Consider the following 25754-nt stretch of genomic DNA (forward strand, 5'->3'; position numbering starts at 1 on the left):
ATCATCGTAATAAACCTCTATTCTATTTTTGATTTGTGTTGGTTTTATTCCTTCGTTAGTCAAAAATTTTATAACAGCGCGAAACTCAATTTGAAACTATAATAAAATAGAACGAAGCACGAAATCGAAACTTGTTAAAACTTGTCAAACGCACTCTATTTACTATAATACTATACGAGGTACAAAATTCAAGAACCGCACTACGTAATTTGTTATTGAATTTTTTGTTAAGATCCTTTTTGGTATTTTAATGCACGCTAGTTTCGAATCGAATCCCGATAAGTGAACATGTATTCGGTATTCCAATAGTCTGAGTATTGCATCGATAACTGGGAATGTCGAGTCGTGTCGGCAGGTTTTTGTAAGCTCGACGATAGTGATTCTTCTTGTCTTGTTAATATTCGGTGGTGAAAATTTGATTGGAAAATTCTGATATAAAGATATAAACAAAAGGAAATAGTGAAAAGGGAATTGAAAATCGGTTTACATTTCAATTAATATATTTCTCTCTCATCTTCTGTAAAACAAAAAACAACAATAAAGTTATGGCAAATTTTGGCATTGAATGCTTTGGCATTAAATCCCATGAACATAAAATTAATACTTTCTAACAGAACAAGTTATATACATATATAGAAATAAAATAAGTATGAAAATTGGTGATAATACTATAGTATTATTAAACTCCTTTTCTAACATCGTGTGAAAATACTTTTGTAAAAATACTCTATGACTAAAAGGCAATGTTAACACGATAAAAATGTATTTAATCAGTATTAAGTAAGTTTTCCGATAGATTAATGTAATTATCACTAGAAGTCGGACTAATTTACTTCCATTTTGTAACCCTTTAAGACTGATTATCACTAAATTCCCTTCCTTCGACTAATTCACCAGTTTGTACATTGTAAAATTGTTTTTCACCTTCGTTATTATTAAACTTGTCGGCTACTTCGGTTTTTAACGGTGGCGAAAATTTCCGTTCCTCCGAGCCGTGTTCTTCGAAAACAATCCTATTTTCGGTACCGTCTTGTTCGGTGAGTTTCATATTATCACAACTCATGAATCCTTCGACTTGATGCCGTTTACTTGGTAAAAAATGTAATTTCGTATGCTCACGTAACGTATTCATTTGTGGCACGGTAAAATCACAATGTTCGCAAGTATAAGTACTCGAAGTACCAGAAACACAAGCGTGACAGTTCACATGATTGATAATTATCTCTTTTTTAATATCGGAATACGGACAAAGAGAACAAAAAAAGGAATCTTTGTCTTCTATTATACGCGTTTGTAATTGTACAGTATCATCGATTTGTGTTTGTACTTTTTTGTCTTCTTCATCGTATTGTTTATCGTCGTCGTCGTTATTAGCGGGTACTTCTTGATTGTTTGTTTCTTCGATACTTTCGTCGATTTCTAGATCGGCTTCGTCACTAGAACGTCTCGCCGCTTGAGCATCGGCGTTCATTTTGTGTTTTTTAATGTGTTGTACATAGTTAGCGTAATATTTGACGGAATAATCACAGTGTTCGCATTGGTAACGTTGATTCGATCCGTGGAGACCTAAATGTATTTTATACTGTTCCCTTTTTTCAAATGCCGTAGGGCACATATGGCACTTGTAACGTTTTTCTTTCAATCGTCCATTTTTCATAATTGGTTGGTATATAAATTCGGGGTTTCCCCTCATTAGTTCGGTAAGGTCGTAATCTGTTATTCTTGGAGGAGAAGAATCCTTCATCATTTGGGCGGCATGCATCTGTTCGGCTTCCGATTTTTGTAAGAATAGATCCGTTCCAGATAATGGCACATTTTGAGAAGATTTCACGGGTTTACTGAGAATACTACATAGAGTACTCATTTCTCTATTCGGTTTTTCCACCACTATCCAAACTTGTTCGCCGTTCTCGGTTTTTATCATCTTCGTATTTGGCCGAGGATAATTTGGACTGATGGCGTACATGCCTTGCAACACTTTGGTTCTATCTTGATATTCGCTAGTATGGACTTTGGAATGAGACGTTAAGTGAGGTTTTTCTCTAGAAGTATAAGTGCAATGATCACATTTATAAAATAACCTGGATCCGTGGAATTTTTTATGTATTCCGAATTCGTTTTCCTTAAGGAATCTCGAAGGACATTCTTTGCAAAAATAAAGTGCCGTCCCCGTACCAGACGAACTATCTATTTCTTCTACGTCCATCAACTCCTCGAAATCGTCCTGAGAAAAGTTAGACGTTTCGTTTGTCGATGTTATTCCAATTGTTCGACTGAGTTCTCTGATTTGTTCTTCGTCGCTTCTCGATGGATCTACCAATCGATGAACCATACCGTACAACCCTTGATGTACTTTCGAATGTGATGATAGAACACCCGCATTGGCGCAAATGTAATTGCATTCCGTACACCTGTGTTCTACGTCACCACTTTTGGAGCTGTTGTGACTTTTTTCGCGGATACTATGCATCTTTTCGTGTTCTTGAATATTAACTTTTCTCAGATTAACGTGAGGACAATATCTGCATTTGAACATTTTGGAGAATTTTCCATTTTTCGATACCCAAACTAAAGGTATGTCGAGCAAATTTTGCAGATCCATTTTAAATGAATTGGATGATACTTCTTCGATATCGTCCGTTATATCATCCAAGTACATAGCTTCGCCGTTTTGCTTATGATTGGCTATATTGATACCGTGGACTTTGAGGTGTTGATGGAGTAGATGCCGTCTACTGACGTTGTAAGAACAGTGACTACAACTGTACTGTCCCCCTCTTGGTTTATGAAACTGTTTATGGTATTTATACTGCGATTTGGAGTTTGTAACGTAAGGGCATGTTACACATCTGAATTTTTTTCCCTCGCCTTCGATATTCGTTTTTTCGGTCATTTTAATTAAGAAATCGTCCGGTTCGGTTATACCGTGCAGTTGTAGATGATCATGCAAATCCGCCTTTCTATTAACGTAAAATTTGCAATAGAAACATTTGAAGATACTTTCTTCGGTGGGTTTGTGACCTAAAAGGTGTTGTTCAAACTCCATATTATCGTCATTGGAAAAGGGACACTCCGTACATTTGAAGGAACCGTTTTGAACAACGTCGACGTGATCGGGTTCGTCAGTTAATTCTTCCATTTCAATTTTTTCTTGTCCGTATTTGTTGCTTATGACTCGGATATCTCCATTGTGTTTTAATCTGCAATGTCTCTGTAAAGAAAAATAAAGTTAGAATTTTATCGGGTTCAAATCATTCGGACAAGCTTAATATTCAAGCGAACTAAAACAGAAGCAAGCTTTAAAGCTATTCCCAATTAACACGCGTCTTGCATTTACATTTAATAAAACGGCATCTAACTTTCATCCCTTTATTTTCTTATCACGGTCGAAAGCTGGGAAGTATGAATTGAAGGGGACAAGCAATTGAACCCTATAAGAAAGCTTGGAGTATGGTCAACTTATGGTAAGATGTAACCGCGCTTATTAGTGTTCGTAGGGACCACATCTCGAAAATGAACATAAATTTAACGTTAAATTTTCGGTTTAAAGAAGATATAACTTGTATTCTAATGAAATCAACCTATTTTTTCATATCGATTGAGGATAATTTGATTAATCCCTCTGAAAGTGTTATTAAAATATCATTTGAATTCATGTGAATCTGAAATATCAAGAGATTCATCAAATTCTATATCAGACTCTAAAAAAATTGTAGGTATTGATATTTTTTCTAGTATGCGATTTCAAAACATTGAAATTTGAGTGTATTTTTCTAAAACATTGAATATTATGAAACACATTTGAACTATTCTGAAAAATAAAACAATAAGTAAACAAAAAAATAGACTCAAGTCGCATGCTCGCGGTCACCTAACAAAATAAATTAGTCTTAGGTTTATAATGAATGGTCTACGTTCTGAATACCATCACTACACCAACTCTCACAATGACCCTGTTTGACGCGCGTTTTGATGACCAATTTATCGTCTTCTGACGACTAAAACTTTTAGTTCACCTTCATTCTCTGAAGACGATAACTTGGTTATCGAAACGCACGTCAGACAGTGTCATTGTTAGCAGTAAACTTAAATGGTCCACGTTGTTGTTGACGTACGTTTTTCGTAAATAAAAAATATCAAACGAAAACAATGAAAAAGCTTTATAATATAAACAGAACAGAAAATATAAGTTTAAATTCCAGTTATACTAAATAATATATCCACCTGCTACACAGATGAATGGAGGACACTCAAAATGAGCCGAGTCGAGCTATTCGCTGTGATGGAATGTGGACGCGCGATACTTAATTGCAGGGTTCCCAAATTAGGGGTTTACCTCCATAATTTAGGGGGAAAAGATGTGGGATGAGATGTTTTTAGGGATTTTTATAACTTCAACTATCGATATATAACATCTTAACATGACGCAAGACAACGTGCAATGCACTACAAGACGCAATATTTCTCGATGAAAAGTATATGTAGATGTGCGTGCAAATTGCAATTCTCGGAAGAAATGAGTTTCTGATCTTCTGATATTACGTTTTTTGCAAAGGATTTTTTTAGTTATCTTATTTTTTTGGGAGTGTGTTTCTTCATCCATTCTCAAATATAATTTTGTATGTAATCTCGATTGATTCTATTAGTTGAATTTATGTTTTCTCTTATTCTATCTGGCCAGAGCTTGGCCCACCATCGCCTAGTTGCTCTTTTTTACTCATCAGACCCTTTTCTACCCATCAGACTCCAAAAGCAAGGCATCAGCCTATAAACTGACCATAAAATATAAAATAAAATTTGAGGTTAGGAAATTGTTTAGTTTTTCTTATGGAATTTTCATTAACGGCAACCATGATGCAATGGGAAGAGACCTGCGTAATGTTAAGCAGCGTGCAATATTCGTCTATGGAATATTTTGATCTTCCAAGAAATTGCATGCAAATCTTGCCTCATGTCAAGCGGTCTTGACAGAATATCGATTGAAATGTTACAAAATATGATTATGGTTCGATCCACACTGCAACGGACTGGTGGATCATGCACATCATTTCAACAAACCGCAAAAATGTTGGTTGACGATGGTTAAAATGTCATGGACTTCCTCAAGGTGGAAATAAGGCAGAATCAGTTGAAAGGTTAGAATCACAATTTTAATGACAAGTTGATGACAATTGTAAATTTTTTAGGATAAAGAACGCAACTCGCAGGGGTGTCCCAGTAGATCCAAGTCTAGACAAAGGAAAGTGGTCGAAGCTAGAATAAGACAAGCAACGAAATCGTCAAGCAGTAAATAATAGTACTTTGTTGAGTTTCCCAATTGTATGGCAAAAATTTCCATCAACAAGTTTGCCAAAATTATTTGTTGAAGCTTCTATCTATTTCATCTTGCATAGTAGAGAAAGAAAATTATAATTCTTGTGATGACGATGAAGAAAATGAGTCAAAAGTGTGAAAAATGAGTGAAAAGTCAAATAGCTACTCTGTCCAGGTTATGATAAATTCTGAAAGTCTTTATTTACATGATGAATCCATTGGAACCGACCATCACCTCGACCACAACGCTTAACCCACAAATCACATTTACTACACTTGGAACAAGTGTTTAAATGATTTTTCACTGTTGTTTTTGACGGTATTCCAAACAAGGTTTTGGGAAACTCACAAAAAAATATTGATTTTCTAAAAAGGATTTACTTCGTGTATAACAACAATGTTTTTTGCACCCTTTTTTATTGGTAACATTTTCTATTTCAATAAAAATACTTAATTTTTTAATTATAACTATACGTTCATTTTAATTTCACTGTTTTAAACAGAGAAGCAATTTTCTTAACTTTTTAAACGTAGTGTATATCGTATGTTTATTTGTAAAGTGCATGTGCAGAAAATATTTTTAACTATTATAAAATCTATGATATTTTGTTATTTCAATAACTTAATTATTTGTTTTATAAATAATTAATTTTTTAGGGGGGAATCCCTAGTAATTGTGAGGATTTCTTGGGATTTTTGATTGGGGCTTTAGGAAGATAAAATAGGTTTAGATCGTTTGGGTTCCCAGTCAAACGGATACCAAGGGAAACGACGGAGCGAATTCGCTCGCCAGATTGAAATCTACCAATGGCCCCAGAATCCATCACCACACTATGGGTATCATAGACGTCCTGGAGTGCCGCTGGTGCATGGAGTCCCTAGCACTCCCAAAGGCAAGTTTCAATTGATTGGAATTTTAATTATAATCAGAGGCTTAACGGTCCTACTTTTAAACTAATGAAAAGAGCTCGGTTTAAGTGGTTATAATTTTAATTTGAATGAATATCCTTGTTTATATTTATACATAACGACATAAGTTCAATTATGAAGAATGAAACATTATTATTTTTTGATAAAATAAATTGTGAATTGCTTAGCAACAATGCGATTTATGTTCTGGGGTAATATAAAGACTCAATAATAGTCACGACTAGTGAAATTTTTTGTACTATTGTTATTGGTTTTAATAAATTTATTACAGTATACGTCGTGTTATCTTTCTCTATAACCTTGTATGTTTTAAGTCCCATTAAAATTGAATGGCAGCATTGAATGGTACACTTGACAATTAAATCGCATTTTTTCGTTCTTATCGCCTCTTTTTGTTTCTTATCGTTCCTTTCCAGGTAATCCAATTTTGCAAGCAATCAAATTGAATTGAAAATTGTTATAGACAATGAATTTCGATAAGATGACAGTGGCGTTCATCGCTTCTTTTAGTTTTTGGCACATATACATAATATTAAGTAGTCAATTCTGTTGTATGGGTTCTGTTTGCAACGGGTGATTCGTTTAGAAGTACGTTTTGTGATGAATATTCAATTCAATTTTGTTTGAAATTTCATCATGTTAAGTCTACAAATAGTTCAGCTTTTCGAGGATTGCTACGTAAATTCTGAGATTTGGCAAAACTGATGTGAATATGCCATCATAAAGTTTGAAATTTCTAATGCTATTTGTGTTGTATACAGAAACGATTTTCCATGACTTTCGACGTGGATTAAACCAACAACAGTATGGCAACCAACTCGCTTTGACTTGAGGTGATAGAGCACTATCTTTGCCACCGTGTTTCGCTGGTTTTCCATCGTATAATTTGACAATCGCTCAAAAAAAGCTCGTGTCGATTGGTGTTATGAAATGCTGAAAAAATTCACTCGAGGTGGTTCAAAATACGTCTATAAGATCTTCACAGGCGACTAATAAATGGATCTATGAATATGAACCCGAAACTAAACAAAAATCAACTGTATGAGACAAATCCAACAAAGTTGTTCGCACACGAAGTACTTCGAAGCAAATGGTCACCTGTCGCCATCTTTCCATTAGAGCATCGTAGAACTGTCAATTCTGAATGGTACACCAACATTTGTTTGCAGAAGAGTTTGAAGAAATCAGGGAAACCAATTGTAGAAGACGAACCTTTCTCTAACACGACAATGCGAGTTCTTACACATCAGTTTGAACAGTCAAAACATCGAATTGATTGATCATCCGCCGTGCAATCCAATGATTTCTTTTTTTATCCATAGATCCAAAATAAATTGCGAGGTCAACGTTTTTTTACACCTGAAGCAGCGGTTGATGCGTTCAATCAAATGTTTTGGAGATACTTCAATCGGAATGGAAAAAATGTTTCGACAATTGGTCTTAATGGAAAATATTTTGAAAAACAATAAAGCCATATACAATAATAATTTTTTTTTTCATTTATTCATCTCAAAACTTAAGTAGCATCCCTCATATATAACGATGAAGCCCATTTTTGGCTTAATGGATTTGTATTTAAGATAACGAACAACCTAAGGAGGTTGAAGAGCTACCATTAAATCCATCCATTTTTTCTTTCTCAAAACAGACGACTACCGGAATGTTACTGTAGATGGTGATCATTATCGCACCATGATAACAAAATAATTGAAGTCTAAAATGGTAGCTCGTGGTTTCGACGAAATTTCGTTCCAAAGGGATGGCGCCACTTGCTACACAGCCAGTGAAACTGTGGATTTAGTGCCAGAGCAAATCGGCGAACAAATCATTACACGCTTTGGACCAGTTTATTAACAGTTTTATTGGAAAGATATCTAGGTTTAATCAACCAAAAGCGGGTTCTCTTACAACAAGACTTTAATAAACTTCATACTGCAAAAGTTACGCGGAATAAGATCAATGAACTTGGTGGTATGAATCTCCTACCATATCCACCATTTAGTTCGGACCTTGCATCGTCAGATTACTTTTTATTAGTTTAATATAGAAGAGATGTTGGAAATGCAGAATGGTTGTACTTCGAATATTGAGGCTTTCTTTTTGTACGATTATTCAACAAACAAAGTTAACATTAGAAACCGACACTGTTTATGTACGTCGAAATTTTTTCATTTTGTAATCGACTGAAATATCTAATGTGTTGATAAAATTTTGTAGGACGACCTGTAGTTAAATTTTCTATATATGTACGATATTTCGAAGAACTTGTTTATAAATATTAGTAATTGTTCTAAAAAGACATGCACAGTCACATAAACACTTCATTAGTCTATATTTAACCGTAGGTTATATAAATGGACGTATTGTTATTGGTAGTACCAAGGACTTTTTGCATTAGTTTGTTAATTAAATTTTTATTCCATCGCCAGCTCCGTTCTAAGAAATATCTAAACAATTAAATTATGTCAATAATAAATAATGTTAATTTTTATTATTGTTTACACGGCAAGACCAAATTTTATTAGTTCCCCAAATATTTTGTATATTATATTTTCGAAATTTGAGTCCAGGAGTCCAAGTCCAAGAGAAAGACCAATTGAAGTAATCTAGTTTATGAAATGAGAATAGTATATACGAGATGTGGCTATTAAAAAACGAGACTAGCGCTGCGACAAAAAAACTACGCATGCGCCAAAGGTTAACGGCTGTTCAGTCTGAAGACAAACCAGTGTAGCCGTGGTCTTCGTGGACTTAAAATTGGAGCAACGGATTGTTGTGAAATTTCACTTGAAAAACTGTAACTGAAACTTATGATTTATTGAAACAAGTATATGGTAAAAAACTTTTGTCGCGTCCATGGAGTTGTTGAGTGGTTTAAGTGGTTTGAAGATGGCCGAGAAGATGTTGAAGATGATTCACGTTCTGGTCGGGAAAAGTCGGTAATCTTGTTCGATCTGCCCGTCGGCTAAGTATTACCGAACTACGTGAAAGAATGAGAAAAAAACGTCATGGCTTCTTCATCGTCAATACAATGAGTCAGCTCATTCCACAATGTCCGTCAAGAGGTTTCTAATCAAGCCCAATATCTCAGTGCTAAACCTTATTCGCCGGTACCTGCACCGTGCGACTTCTACCTCCTTCCTAGATTCAAATCTGCTTTAAAAGGAGAATGATTTGAGTCTGTTGAAGTTGTGAAAGAAAATGCGGCGCACATCCTAAAGGAACTGACAGAAAAAGCCTTCTTACCATGTTTCGATCAATGGAAGATCGGTGTAGAGATAGAGGAGGGGTATATATTGAAGGTGATAATAAAAAAAGAGACCTAATATCAGAATAAAATGTTTCATATCACCAGTTTCGTTATTTAATAGCCACACCTCGTATGTGATTACCACTACATTGAATCTACATGTCAATTAAGATTTATAATGAACGACAACTTTAATGTTGATTTTATCCCCTATCCGAGCTCCATTTCCAGTTCCAGACATTTGATAAACTCCACTTAAGTGCTCACTTCAATGAGGGTAGAACTTTGTTCTCGAACATTCCTCCCCTTGCAATATGGCAAGGCATTTAGGAATTAGATGAATTAGAATCTCCACAGAATCTAGATTCGTCAGTGGCAGCTAGATGTGATTACATCCCTGAAATTTTTGAATTTATCGGAACCAAATTTTTAAAGGAACTTTTTGGAGTGATCTTTTCTGGAAGTATAGCCCTTCTAAATTACTTCTAGGAGTATTCCTCTATGGTGTGAAGGCAATAAATGATCGCGATCCTTTCCTTGTAAGTTTATTAGTCTCTCCATTTTCTTCGTTTCTTCGTGTGCCTTAAGATGATGATGTGGAGCTTTGTGTTTTGATACCAGGTTCATTTCGGTTCATGTATATTACTTTATAAATATTTCTGCCAGAACTTGCATACCATTTAATGTTATTTTTTCGAATGCTATGATGTTTTATGTAGCTTTTCCTTTTTAGCTGTTTTTGTGTATCAAATTTGATGAATCCAATCTCCTTTTTCGTCTTGTCTGTTTATCGTCTAAAACTTCTTATGAAAGATGGAAACATGAAGTCTTTAGTAAAACATCGATCGATAAGAGCTGACTCTAATAAATTTATACGTTTTATACATCGATAGATCATAAGTAATACAAAACTTTCTTAAGGTTTCTACGCCATTTTATAAATCGATTTTTCTAAGGCTTTTGTTCCATTCATATTTTTTTCTGGTTTGTAAACAACCAGTAGTCTCTGGAAATCAGATCTGAAGATTTGTTTCTTTGGCTGTTACAATCCGACATTGAATGAGGGTTGTCTGAAAAGTTTCCAACCTAACGAAGAATCAATACATTTCTTTCTATAATCATTATTTTTCCATATAAATTCCTTTTAAGTCTATACCACTTTTTCTAATCTCAAAATAGATGTTTCTCTTTTACAAGTGAAACTTTATGTTGCAACGCTCTGGTGAACGGCTGATAGTCAACTGATTTGAAGTGTATGGGAATCACCCAAGTATGAGAAGATGGAAAAGCACTTTATTTCATTTTATGGGCGATTTTTTGTAGTTTCTCGTTTAGTTTATATTCTCCTGTTACTGTCGAACTTTTCTGGTCGATGAAACCGTTTTTTCTTTTTCGGAGCAGGTTTACCCTCCCCCTGCAATCCATTATCATCGTTTCAGGACTGTAGTGGTGGATCCAGATTTCATCTGAAGTTATGAATTGACGCAAAATATTCAACCCATTTTTATTAAACGGTACCAATAAGGCCTGGGAATATGCTGTTGGTCCAAAGTGAGCAAACCTAATGTGCATATTTTTTTCATAATCTACCGATGGATTCTTCTATCTCTCTAACCTTAATCTAACGATAGTCCAGTACCATTTGGTGAACTTTTTCGATGATACCGCCGATTGCCGCAGTTTTTGGCCATCTCCAACGCTCGTCGTTAGTTAAACTGATAAGGTCAGATTTGAATTCATCTGTCTAAAAGTTTACGGTCGTAGATCATGGTGCAGAGTCTCCGCACACGTTGTATAACTCCTCTTTCATTTGAATTTCAAAAACGAATATTCAATGATAGTCGACATTTAATTTGTTCCATCTTCAAAAGAATCTTCACATCGATTTACATATACGATAGTCAAACAAATATTAAGCGTCGAAAATGGTTGATATCTTCAGGTTGAAGTCGGAAATTTTCGTATTTGTTAAATTATTAACTTATATTTTATTTATGTAAATCAAGAAATCGGTTATATTTAAAGTAGATTGTTGATGTTTCAACAACTCGTCAATTAATTTTTGTCTTGGACTTTTCAATTATACACACAATGGACTTTCTTCTCATTTTTCTAATAATAATTGTAGTGCAATTAAAATAAATTACTTTTTGTCATTAGCGTATGTTGCTATCTATAATTTAAGGACGACTCCTTTTTTTTAACAAGAAATGCAGAAAATGTAAAATTTTTTTACGTCACGTAACTATTATAGATAATGGTTAGTAAATGCTATTTAACACGTTTTATAATTTGCAAAGTGTCCTTGTAAACTGAATTTAAAAAAAAAGACTAATGAAGTTCCAAGATGATAACAAGCATTGGCGTAGCGAGGTTGGTCATATCGATGAAAATACTTTGGCTGTTTCAAAAATTATCCTTGTCAGGATTCACTGTAACGCCTAAGCACTCTCTTCAGGTGCAAGTCCTCAACATTTAAATTGGAATTAAATTTTTGGGTTAAAGTAAACTTCGGCTTTGTCAATATATTCTTTTATTTCCACACATTTTTCAGAATTAAAGCTTCTATGCCTCTACAAAAATATTATACATCTAGAGTCTTCTACCCAAACCCGGCCTTTAGCTTTGGGAACAAAAAATAGTCGGAGAGGGCCAGATCAGAGCTATATGGTGGGTGTTCGATCTCACCGTCTACATTGGCATTGGAAAGAGAAGCATTGTCATGAAGCAAGCGCATACTTTGGTTAATTTGGCGCGCCTTTTTTGATAATTTCTTGACGTAATTGGCTTAGAGCAATATTCCACGTTTATGGTTGAATTTGATTCCTTAAAGTCAATCAAAAGGATAGCGATCACTTTTTTGTGCTTGTCGTGATCTTTGTTTTTATTGGCACGGGTTCTCTTTTCCCTTTTGAATGTCGGATCATAGAAAAGATCATATTTTCATCACCTTTTATAATTGATCGGATCACATTTTCTTGATCCTCGCGGCAAAGCTCTAAAAATAGCTCACAACATTCTAAACGACGCTGTTTTTGCACCCACCTTTCACTAGTTTTTGTAATATTTAAATGATCATGTGGGATTCTTGGTACACTTTTTGTTTATAGACGAAGATTACTTTTTTCAATAATGTTTTCTGGAGTAGCCGTCCCTCATCTCTAGCGAAACTTTTTTTAATTATTTGGAAAAATGATGGACACAAGTCACTGTAAACAACTTCCATTCTGTTTTTGATTTGCGTCGCTGTTAATCCTTCTTTAATCAAAAATTTTGTAACAGCGCGAAAAGCATTTTGAGACTATGATAGAATGGATCGCAAGTTGAAGCTTCATGTAAAGCTTGTTGAGACTTCCATCCAGATGTCTGCCAACGCATTCTATTTACTATACGAGACCAACAACTCATGGACCACACTACGTAGTTGATGGAATGTAGAACCAAAGCAACCTTTTAAATGAAGTACCACATGCCCTAACTTCCGATTTAAAGATGTAGCGGTCGCGGCTGAAGGGGCTGAATGTGTTTGGGATTTATAGAAATGAAGCTGTTTTCTATTCAATATTAAAAACGAATTTATAATCCGATCAAATGAGGATTCGAATTGGTTAGGCATACGTTCTCATTAAACGTTGATTTTAGCATGAAGGATTGATTTTGTGGTAGAGAATAATCAGAAACCACCCCATTAAAACCTGTTGGGAATATATCTATAAAACGTGAAAAGATTTAGGGATATTTTGACATATTTGCAGTAGAAACCATAATATTTGTAATAAACTATAAAGATTTATCGTTCAAAAGCAGCAAAAAGCATGAAATATTTACAAAAAATTTAATCGAATTCATTTTTGTCATCTACGAAGTCTAATAAATGTTCTACCGGGCGATTTTTTTCGGGGCAATCAAAAATTATAATTATTTCAAATTTTTAAACTTTATTTTCTACTTATAACAAAAAAAATAAACTATCAAGTTGTCGAACAATCGACACTCCATTTTCTCTATTTAAACACAAACACGATTTGAATATTTTTCAATCATTGAATTTCAAATTTGATAATTTCCAAATTACACACGTGAAAAATAAAAATAGTAAACAAGGTACGGGAATATAATGTGATAAAATAAATTAAAACTACATATGTGGCATGTATTTCTTTGAAGTACGCGTACCTATAAAGAGCAATTGACATGGTGTAATTGCATGCAATTTCTTGCAAAATTGAAATATCGCACTTCGCGTGTCTCTTGTAATCGCATCATGGCTGCCCCTAATAAAAATTCAATAAGTGAATTAAACAAATACCTTGCCTAAAATTTGATTCATTATTTTGTGACCGGTTTAACAATGATGATAACAAAACTAAGTAAGTAACTAACGAAATGAAAAAGTGGTCAGTAGATCACTGGAAATAATTATATCTACTGCTGCCTTGGTTTTGGAGCCTAATGGACGGGTTGGTCGTTAAGCCAAAAGTAACTTGGATTGCAGGTTGCAAGTGCCAGATCTTGCATGTAACAATCAGCGTATGCTTTTTATCAAGAAATATTGTGCCTTGCATTGCATTGCACGGTGTATCGCATCATGTCAAGCGGCCTTTACTTAGTTTTGGTATCATTTTCAAAACAGTCACAAAATATATGCAATATTTTGATTTTGCAAAGAATTGCGAGCAATTTCTTGCCCGTTGTCTTGCACCATGTGAAGCGGCTTTAAGATATGCCTGCATTTTTTTTAGAAATTTCTCCGTATCCTAACAAGTTTTTCAAAAAAATGATTTTTAGGTTAGTTTTTGATTATCCTCTTCCCCCCGAAAGAAACAACATTTTTTTAACCATAAACCCTCTAAATTCTGACGACAATAATAACATTTTGGAATCTTAGAAGATAATTTCAAATAACAGTAAAAAAATCATAATTTTATGTTCTTAGTTCAACGTAAGAGCAAAATATAAGAAAATTCAACATAAAAAGAGCAGAATTAAATTTTTATATAAACTGTTTCCTTCAACTTCCTAACTTTCACATATTAAATGAAACATTATTCCATATCGCTAATAAAAAGGGCTACAATTTGTATTTTCCTTCTACTCTGGAGAACTGACTTTACATGTCTCTAAAAATATATAAATGAGAAGGTCTTAGGTCTCTCTTAATGAAAATTGAGGTGCAGTTTCATCTCGAAAATTACTGGTACTATTTTGCAAACGAAAAGGATTGAAACCTTCATTTAAATTGGGAAGAAAAACATTTGGTCCAAGTTGTTGGTCTTGGTTTGAGTTAAATTTAAGCATATAATAAACTGAACCACACTTTCAATGCATTCTTCTAGTTGACCAAAGGTCAAGCGGTTTAACCTAATGTTTATACGGTATTCTGGTATCTTAAGAACCTTCCTTACTACGCCAAAATGATGATCCACATAACAATGAAAAGTTATTGTTGTTAGTAAAAGTGTTAGTATACCTGGATGACATGCTTCCAGTTAGATACCTGGTTGCAATGACCGCAACGGAAGGGGGCAGTACCGCCGCTTCCCTTCCCACCAGTTATGTTATTTACACTTGCCTCATCTCTATCAGGACTCGTACCCCTTAAACTCAAATCCTGTGCTACGCTATTGAGGTCACCGGCGACTATACTGGTCGATGCCTGCTCCTGCGATGCCAAAGTCGACGTCGTTATTGAAGCTGACGACGCTCCTACTTGGTGTGAGGAAGACAAAGAGTGTTGCTGGTAGTGTCCTTTCACATGCTGCAGTAAAATATCCCTCGAAGCGTCCCTGCAAAAGCATTCAAAATTAGGACAAAATAAATCATATTAGGGTGCGGACAAAATGTTAATTGGTAGGCCAACCATAATGTTTTATGTTAATTTTGAGTCGCACTATATCATTAAATTGTGATATTGACATTAAATCAACCACGGAGAGGGGTAATAAGCGAGAAAATTATGTATAAATTGGAGCAAACTGGATCTGTAGGAGATGTGAAAACACCTCTGCATGCTGGCCATCTGGCTTTGTTCTTTCAGCAAAAAAATTACTGTTGTTTGGGATTGACACACGCTTACAAGGTTCAATTAACTCAAGAGCTAAACACTACTCATCATTTGAAGCAAATGGTTGGTTGAGCAGACCGACATTATCAGCACAAATTCAGTGGATTCGTTGATATGTAAAATTGGCCGCATTTGAGTAAATGAAAATCCACTAGTGAACTTTGAAAACTCGAGGCATTCACATAGAATGACTGTGGATGTGGTTTATGGATTGGCTACATCATCTTTATAATCGAGATCGGTCAAGCTATTACTGTTGTGTTGACTATCGCTAGAAGATAACAGCTAAAAATTATGGTTATGGAACTAGAAGAAATATGGTTCCAAAAGAACAGTTCCACTTGTTACAACACCAACTATACCTACGTCGACGCTATATCAATTGGCCGTCATAATCAAGTGATTTAACACCATTGGGTTTTATTTGATATTCTTCTTTATTCAATAATAGATCGTGCTGTTTGATGATTTCTTACGCATGATAGTAATTCATTCTGTGGTCTCCGAGAGTTGTTTCGTTTTTGATGTTCCTGGCTTTGTTTCTGTTATTTAGGCCATTACAGGTCTGATTGTTGTTTTGTAAATACGTATCTTTGATTCTTGTATTCTTGTTCTGAAGACATTTCGCGATCTTATTTGCTCTGACTACTTGTCTTTTTACCTTGTCTTCTATGTCTTCACAACTGAGAATGTCAATTCCAAGGTACTTTTGATGTTTATTCAAGAACTGAAGGCTTTTGATTTAGGAACAACGGATTGAGGTAAACCTCCAAAGCCGTGGCGGGTTTTGGTATATTTCTTTCCAAGTAATTGTAATAAATTCTCTTATCATAATAAACAAAAATCGAAATAATATGTAGAAACTTGTTTTATTTACAATTAACATCGTGCATCATGGTTTGACCAGATTTTTGCCGTCTGCATTCCTACGACTTTTTAAATTAATATATTCAATCTATTTTTATGAAGTCGTTTTTCTATTTTCCAATATAACAGTCAGTAGATCACAATGAAGGGCAGATACTAGGGAGTAGCCCACCCTTAAACAACGGATGATCACAACTATACACGAATATCCTTCAAAAACGTCGTGTTAACTTATGCTTTGAGTCAATTTGTTCATCTACATCGACCAATGGAAATTTTGACCCAAATATGGGAAAAAAGGTTTCGAGCTGCGAATACATATTACAATTATTTTTATTTATAATAATGAGGACTATGCTTTCTAATGGAAACCTAAATTATCTTCAGATTGTTCCTCAATTACAGTATAAATGGTTCTCAAAATATTAAATCATCCAATAATGAAGCTGTGAAAGTATCTATATATTCTTATAAATGATCGAAGCAAGTTTAAGTAGACATGAAAACACCCTAACCCTGAATTATGTATATATCTAGGGCATTGTCCCTTCAATGGACACCTGAAGACGTTAGAAGATAATGCAGCCAGCAGATTATATTGCGAAAAGGTTGAAACCTCTGTCCACATTCTCTCAAAAGTGTGTGAGACACTAAGAGCTCTATGCCTGGGAGCGTATGAAATAGAATACGAAGATATCTAGCAGCTACAGCCATACCACATTCTAAGAGGAGTGATTCAGTAGATCCCCAGTATCTCAGCAATAAAAGAGATTCCAATAGATTATTAAGACCAACCAGATTTGGAATATTTGACCAAAAGTCGAACGGAATCTGTTGTTTTCATTTACTTTCAGTACTGCTAATGAGCCAAAAGATGGCGTTGAATCGGGAACTTGAGTTGGCTATCTAAAGTATGTGGTTGATCTATGGAGAAGATAACATTCTCTGTCTTTAACAAAACGCCCAAATCAATCTCGATTTTTTTGTAGAATAGATTGTCGTCGGAATGCAGCAATACTTAATATAATTTATTATCACAAGACTGGGAACCATATATACATACATAAAACGTTTATTGCAGATATTCTTATTGTTTGTTGACTATTCAAATATAATTACGCCTCATAATGTACAATCAAATTCGGATCTTTGTGTTTTAGCAGACGATTTCGTCAAATATTTTTGCGTTCTTTATCTGCGCTGTATAAATAAAATGTTGTCGAGACCGATTTTCTTCAAGTGTTTGAATTCACTGAAAAATATTCTCTTTCTATATATATCTAAATCTTTTTTTGTTAGATTAGAGTAAAAATTTTGTTCCGAACAAACAACTACAAATCTCATGATCTGATAGATACGGTCACAAGTTAAATATTATCAAGAAAAGATATTTTATTATCTGTTTGTGTATTGTATATTTTAAGTTGTTTATTACTAAATGTGTCTGCAGAAATAATCAAATTAACGGTTATGATTTATGGTATTCACGGCGTTGTACAGTAGTACACCAAATTATTGGACATTGTAGTTTAAAGGTCGGACCCCCTTTATTTTTTAACGAGGAATCGATTTCTGATTTTTATTTTGATGTTCAAGTTAATTGGAACCCTACTATTTGAGGTCGCAAAAAGGATTACGTGGTTTTTCGGCAAACCAAAACTCCTTCTTAACATATAAGAGGAGTTGTCAATTCACAATAAATTTTTCACGCATCCAGAACAAATTTTTCTTAGGAATATTTTCGAGTCCAAGATCGTGAATCCATTGTTCATATGCCCGGTTATAATCTTTGAAACTCATATGGTTTGTTCTGAAAAAATTGAAAATGTCGCGATTTTTGTTCACATTGATATTAATGCTATCCCGATATTGAATTTTATTTATTTACTGACTTTTTTTATTGACGATTTTACAATTAACGAGGAATAAAGATAATAATACGTTGATAAAGTATAAACAAACACTTAAAATGAAGAAACTGAAATTTATAGGGCAATATTTGAAAAAAAAGCTAAGAGGGAGAAAAAAATTTTTTTCACGTGAACCCGCACGAACCCGCAAGTAATTACTCGTATTATGGAAAGTAAACTATAAATCTTCTAGTTAATTTCTGTGGAGGTAGATTTCTGAGCGATTTTGAGCGATATTCTTTATGAATATTTTAAAATTTTCTTATGTTCTCATTAAAAAACTATGAAAGTTCCACCTAAACTTAAATTATCGTGTCAAAGATTATTCATTAATTTTGGGTCAACAAAATAGTTGTGGTACTTTTTTTCAAAAAAGGACTGTCGTTGAATAAGATATCTTAAATGTAAATTTTTAATCAACAAAAAGAGGCGATGGATTATGATAATAGAAACTAAGAACAGCTTAACCAAATATGGGGGAATTTCAGATATTGGTCCTATGTCCACTAAATGCATAGTGCGTTGTGTTAAACTAAATCTTATACAGTGGAAATGAAATTTGAAGATTATGTGACATGTGATGAAGGGCTAGCTACTGCTGGAACACTAACTAATGTACATACAAGGATGTACTGATATCTAGTTAGCCTAGACCAGTTCCATGCATAAACAAAATATCTCGTTCGATGAGTGCTCGATTTGAAAACGATGTAGACTTCTTAAACCGAATTATTACTATGGATGAGACTTGGGTACATTTCTACCATCCAAAAACAAAGCAACATTAGATGGAATGAAGACACTCTGGTTCTCCAAGACCTAAGAAGTTTCGTGTCCAAAGTTCTTGCTTTAGTTTTTTGGGATTGCCATTGAGAAATCATGAGTGATTTTTTGGATAAGGGTAGAACAATAAGTGGAAATTACTATTCGACATTACTGACTACTGTACGGGAAAAATTAAAGAGAAAAGACGGGGAAAGCTATCTAAAGGTGCTTTGTTCTTTTAGGACAACACCGCTGCACACAAATCTCATGTTGCCATGCAAAAAATTCGTGATTTAGGTTTGAATTACTACACCCCCCTTATTAACCAGATTTGGCTTCGTCCGACTATCATCTCCTCAATTGAAAAAAAGTTTAAAAGGTCGTAAATTTTCTTCCAACGAGGAGGTAATAAAAGCTGTGGAGGTCTGGTTTGCAGACCAAGAAGAAACATTTTATTTGAAGGGTTCGCTGTAATAAATGTATCCAATTAAGAGGAGAATATGTTGGGTATTAAAATATTTTGACATTGAATTTTTGTTTGGTTCTATAGTAGGCTAAGAATTTTTTAATATATACTCGTAGTTAATCAGAAAATGTCTTAGATCATACTGAACCACCAATAACAAATAAAAAAGCCAGAGCTGCAATCAACACACTACGGACTTTTGGGTTGAAAGATGAGATGATATCGAGGATCATGTATTCAGTTCTTTGTTTGAGCTTGAAAAAATGCAAATTGTTTCAATCAAAAGATATTAACGGATTTTTTACTTCACTAATATGTAATTTGTTTTAATATGTAAAAAATATATATACGAGTAAGCATATTATGACAATAACGTTGAACCTAATCTAACCTAACTAAACTTGACTCCACAAATCGAAAAATATACTTAGAAACCATTGCAAGTCAAAATTTCAGCAGTTAAATCATATGTATTTCGTTAAGTCGAAAACTCGTTAACTCGATTTTTTTTGCGTTTCCCTTGACATTCGAGGTATAGAGATTCCACTATATTATGAGTGGCCGTATTTCGATAATCATATAACACATAGAAAACAAAATTTTCATAATTTACGTATGCCAAAAGACGCTCTATTAAACTTTATTTTTCGATTTATTATAATTACATTGTTAGTGTCGAAATGACATGCTTTATTTTGAGTACTATGATGAAAAAAAATTTATTTTAAAAGTTTTCTAAAATTAAATAGTTTCAAATTGCAAACTGGTTGTTCATACATGAATTTTCAGTTTCTTTTGCTCCTTCTCAAGTCTAACTTAGTGCAGTACATCAGTTCTCAACCTAATAAAAACCGTGATAATTTTTTAATATATTCTCCCTTTATAAATCTTTTACCCCTTATCTCGGCCATCAGCTTTGCGAACAAAAAATAGTCGGATGGAGCTGAATCAGCCACATTCGTTAGAGTAGCATTGGAAAACGTAGCACTGTGGACTGGAGCATTACTATGAGGGGAGCCCACAAATCGGATGAATTTACCGCGCCTTTTTTCGATAATTTTTGACGCAGCTGCCTCGGTAACTACGGTTACTTTACACGAACGCATGTTTATATTTTGTAGGTGAGTGCGATAAATCAAAACTTATTTTTCTTTAACTGTTTTTCTTTCGTCGGTGTTTATGATTGTAGTTTAGTCCCAGTTAGCAAGAACGTACTGTGATTCATAATCATTGGACCAAGACATCTTCTTGTGAAGTTCGTGTACGAATTGTTTTCGTTCTCGTAAATCCAAACTTGCAAGTTTTGAAATGGGTTAAACGAAGTAACTATCGGTGGAAACTTGTGCTTCAATCGCAGGTCTTCATAGTCTAGACAAAAGTGACCGAATCAAAAATACCTCGTGTACTGCATCCACCAGGAATAGACGACGTTCAGGGAGGACTCGAAAAACCACAAACGCTGAAGATAAACGTATTGTATTGATCAATAAACGTGATCGACGACTCACAGATCCAAAGATAGCAGCTAAGATCAATGAATCTAGGAATCTGCCTTTGATTACTTCTACAGTAAAAATGAGGAGAGGCTTATTTCGAAGGGTGGCAACTCCTTTTAAGAGGTTACATTGGGCTACACGACATAGAAATGGTCGCAGGAAGAGTGGGGGAGAGCTTTATGTAGTGACAGGTCAAAATTTGAGGTTTTTGGGTTTAAGAGAAAAGTTTTTGCACGCAGGTCAAATGAAGGACGGATGCTAGATCCATGTGTAATCCCGAATGTTTTGGAGGAGAAGCAACTGGAGACCTGGTGAAAATTGAAGAAATTTTGAAGAGCGAAAGCAATAAAAATATTAAAGGAGGATGTAGTACGTTCTGATCAGCGTCTGATCGGTAGAAAATTTATCTTCCAGCATGACAACGATCACAAGCATTTGTCGAAGTTGTGCAAAGAGTATTTGAAAGAATTAGGAAGAAGGAATGTACTGAAAGTAATGATTTGGTCGCCCGACCTCAACCCGATTGACTTGTTAGGGAAGTCGAAAAGCAGTCGTCTTTAGAATATCCTACAAAGCAAATCTATATAAGTTTTTTAAAATATAGAAGATAACAAAATTGATCGTATTGCTTTTATTTGTTGGAAATTATAGGGTGGGCAAAAACTTTTCATTGGCAGTGTATATCAGTCAGTATTTTAACCTGTCATGCTCTACTAATCCTAAAATCCCTGCTAGAGCCGTTCTATATTAAGGACACCGATACGCGGTCATTTAATTGATGAAAAAATTGATAGTAAGGATTAACGGAATAAATTTTTTACTGTTACTTTTTGTACGATTTGTTTTGTAGAAATATCGAGATATGAATGTTTTCAAAAAAAAAATCGAATGATATGCGAGGTACTTTCGAAAAAATCGGAATTCTGCAAATTTTCAATAAGGGAGTGGTACGATTCGAGAAAGCGTATAAAGATAAATGTTTCCAAAAGATTAGATTCCATTGACGCTAAGTATTTCGTAAATTATAAGTACGACGATAACGTTATTCAAACAGTCTTTCATAAGTGATGAAGACTTTATCTAGGTATTAAGTCGCGCGTGATCGTAGCTCAGTATAACCAACCTTGGTTACATATTACCTACACACGCGATAAGAAACTCTTTGTTTTTAGAAAAAAACAGTCGTAAAAACATAGTTTACCTGGTAATAAAAAAAATTATCGACATTTGCATGTAATACCCGATCAATATTTAGCAACAATTCGTTGCAAAAACAAAACTTTGTAGTTATAATAAGCGATAAGATTTAAAAAAAGTAACCTTGAGAGAGCATGCATAATAAATGGAAAATGCATAGAAACACAAGAGGTATTTAATTAGGGAAATTTCAGTACGTGGTCTTTTGTCCGATAAGTTATTTATTAGTCGTATTTTACTAATAATTACTTCGAAAAATATGGTACATTATAAACAGAGTGTAGTAGAAATAGTTATAGAGAAAAATATATTATTGCTAAAACGAGGAATTTGAAAACATAAAAAAACAAAAACCAAATAACACTTGATGGGATCAGGAAGCAAGACTTAGATATGAACAAGACATTAAAGAAAGAAAAAGCAAAGATACTGTGTAGAAAAAAGGAGTAGGAGTAAGGGCTTAGGACGTCGCCAAAGCCACCATTTTGCAAATTTAGGACGATAAATAACAAATTTACAGCCTAGATCAAGGAAGAATTTAAACATAATTTTGTCAAAAAATTTCGACGTTACATAAATTTTAGACAGTCTTTAATGAACATCATATGATTCTGATAAGTAAATCATCTGTTAGTCCAGTCAATCATGAGTTTTTCCAAAGATTTTTGGTCCCAGCAACCAATTGGTATTAACGTGTAACATTAAGTCTATGGGGTTGAAGCCAACTCTTCTAGGAGGTGGAAAATATAATCTTAAAAATAAGTTCCGGAATGGATATAAAAAGGAATTCCATTGAAAAATGTTCTATGAAAATATTTATTTAAGCGATTATTTCTCAAGTTATGTGAAGTTGAAAATATTTAATTTTCATGTAAAAAGGAGCCTTTTTGGATGGTTTTTTCAAAATAACTTTGAAAATGTACAGCTTATAAAAAAATGTAAGTAATAAAGTTAGAGCCTGTCAAAAAAAAATAAAATTAAATTCATTATAGTTACCTAAGTACAAAAATAACTAAGATATGGCTTGTTAATGATAATTTTGTCCCAAAACTGTGAAAATAATAACTATTTACGATCTCAAAACTAATCGAATATCATGAAAAAATGTATTGAGCATTTTTTGAAGGAAATTAAAAAAAAAATTAAAAAAAAACTAGCTTCATCAGGGCGGTTAAAACTTTACGCAGGTAGGTATATCTAATACTTTCTAATTGCAGTTGGTCTTTTTTTGTAATTCGTCATGTGGAACATGCTCTGGTGTTAGCTGTCTAAATTTCCCCCTATCACAGTTGAAGATGACGAAGAAGAGGAAGAAAAGAATAATGATAAAATAAAAAATTCATTATATACATTATTTTAGTTTTTCCTTTAATTCATTGATAAATACAGAGTGAGTTTTATGTATGGAACGCCTCAATTATCTCGGAAACGGCTTGTACGATATTTCCGAAAACACAATGAACTTTGTTATTTCAAATGGATCACCCTGTATATTTTTTGTTTTTAGAAATCCTTAGGAAACACTGGTTATTTTTCATGTGATATTCTCTATACCTAAATGTTATAGCTACATTACAAAAAAATTTATAAAAATCGTACAAGATTTCCGAGGCGTTCCGTACATAACTCACTCTGTATAGTAAACAACAAAACAGGGGCTTACATTTTTTTCATGAATTTCATGATAAAAGGTTTGTTTTTAAGGGTGAATATATTATTATGAATTAATGTTTGAACCACTAAGTATTACAATGATTATTAATTATTATGTAGCATTGAAAAAACGTCTTAAAGCTCGAAAATTTTTTTTTATTTATAATGTTATCATTAAGGGTAGTTTATAGGAGTTGAAATATGATAAATATTATAAGAATTATATTCCGCGATATGTAACAAAACTATTTTTGTTCGATTTTAATTCATGCAAGGTAGTTTTTCAACTTTTTAATTATCCTGCTTAAGGGGTGGTCTTCACTCATTCAGACTAAAAAATCCGGTGCTAAAAACTTTTTCAAAATGATCTACAGGGTGAATTAAACTTAATTCCAAACAATTCTTAAACAATTCACAGCTACCTTTTATTTCTTTATTTTTTTAGCTAACGGCCGGTTTCATAATCCCAATTTAACTAAAGGTTGCTTCAAATTAAAACGCGTTTTAACTAACCGATTTGTGAAGTGAAGATGGCAAGCCTGGTATTTTTTTCGACAGGTACTACGGACGATAGTCTGTTCTTTTCAAATATGTGTCGTTAGAAAAAGAAGCAAAATGAAACGTGGAAGTGTGTGTTGATAATTGTTTTATTTCTTCAGTAACAATACTTAAGGATTAATCTTTTGATTATACTATCTATGGAAAGGTTCATTAAGTAGTAACTGCCCAAACTGATGGCCTATGTGGTTATCGTTATCTTAGCCACGTTTTCGGCGATACTATCATCATTATACTCAATCCATTCCTCTGGTATGTCTTCGTTAATATCCGTTGCAATAATGTGCAGTATGGTAATAGCAAATATGACTGGTTAGGTTAGGCATTCAAATTTAAATGAATTCCTCTTAATAAAACGGGAAAACGCCTTTTTTTACGTTTCCTAATTTTGTCATGAATGCGTTTTCAACTAAAACACCTTCCTCAAACTTCCATCTCAAATCATTGTTTTTGAATATTGTCTAGTCGTGAACGGAACTTGGCCAACAAGCTACAATGTTACGAATTCGAAGCCCAGCATCGGATACAATTTGTACGTTTAATTCCAAAAAGCCTTATCGGTTCCAAAAAATTTCGCTGACTGGTTAAAAAATCAATTTTTAACGGGAAATTGGCTATTTGATAAAATACCAAAGACATTTCTTCCATTACACGTATATGTTGAGGCATTTTGAAATACCTTGGGCTGAATCGTTCTACTTCTTGGGACACTATTCGACTTCGACGAAGATTTTGCGATACTTACAAAATCTCAAAACTTGCTGTTGAATACAGCCTCCCCTAAAATTATATAGTGAAATAAGATAACAATTTATTAATTATGGGAAGCATATTTGGTGATTTACTTATTTGTAAATAGTTTTATCTATATCGATTTATTCTTTGTCTTCGTACAATAATATTTTCCTCTTCAGATAAGCTTAAGTTCAAATTTAATGTAGTACGATATCTGGTCATTGTGCCGTAAACCTTTCATTTTTTAAAAATTATTAAAAAGACACTTAGATTTCAAACATAACGTATGTTTGCATATGACGGTTGCTGCTAAATTCTAATATGCTAGAAGGGTTGCTAATTAAATTTTGAGATAGACTATTAATTGTGGCTTTATTTTTTTTATTCTCCATTAATATCAATACATTTTTGCATGCGTTTGAACCAATTGTCGAAGCATTTTATCCATTCCGATTGAATTATCTCCACATATAATTTAAACGCATCAACCGCTTCTTCAGGTGTAGAAAAACGTTGACCTCGCAATTTATTTTTGATCTGCAGAAATAAG

The 25754-nt window shown here is 33.8% G+C and overlaps 1 protein-coding gene across 11 annotated transcripts in view; it reads right to left on the reverse strand.

Annotated features, from left to right (window-relative positions):
* Positions 1-482: 482 nt before the first annotated feature.
* LOC130891822 (zinc finger protein 208-like) overlaps positions 483-25754 on the reverse strand; it is a 176430-nt gene continuing 151158 nt past the window's right edge. For 8 of the 11 annotated variants that reach the window (XM_057796837.1, XM_057796841.1, XM_057796836.1 and 5 more), the window contains 2 exons: positions 14964-15279; positions 483-3211 (listed from right to left, as the gene is read on the reverse strand). In XM_057796837.1, coding sequence (XP_057652820.1) covers positions 851-3211; positions 14964-15279 — 2677 coding nt within the window. In that variant the 3' untranslated portion in view covers positions 483-850. The remainder of the gene's footprint in view (positions 3212-14963; positions 15280-25754) is intronic. The other 3 variants (XM_057796843.1, XM_057796842.1, XM_057796845.1) reach the window with 1 other exon arrangement.

The sequence above is a fragment of the Diorhabda carinulata genome, chromosome 3 (genome assembly GCF_026250575.1).
Source record: "Diorhabda carinulata isolate Delta chromosome 3, icDioCari1.1, whole genome shotgun sequence".
Lineage (NCBI taxonomy): Eukaryota > Metazoa > Arthropoda > Insecta > Coleoptera > Chrysomelidae > Diorhabda > Diorhabda carinulata.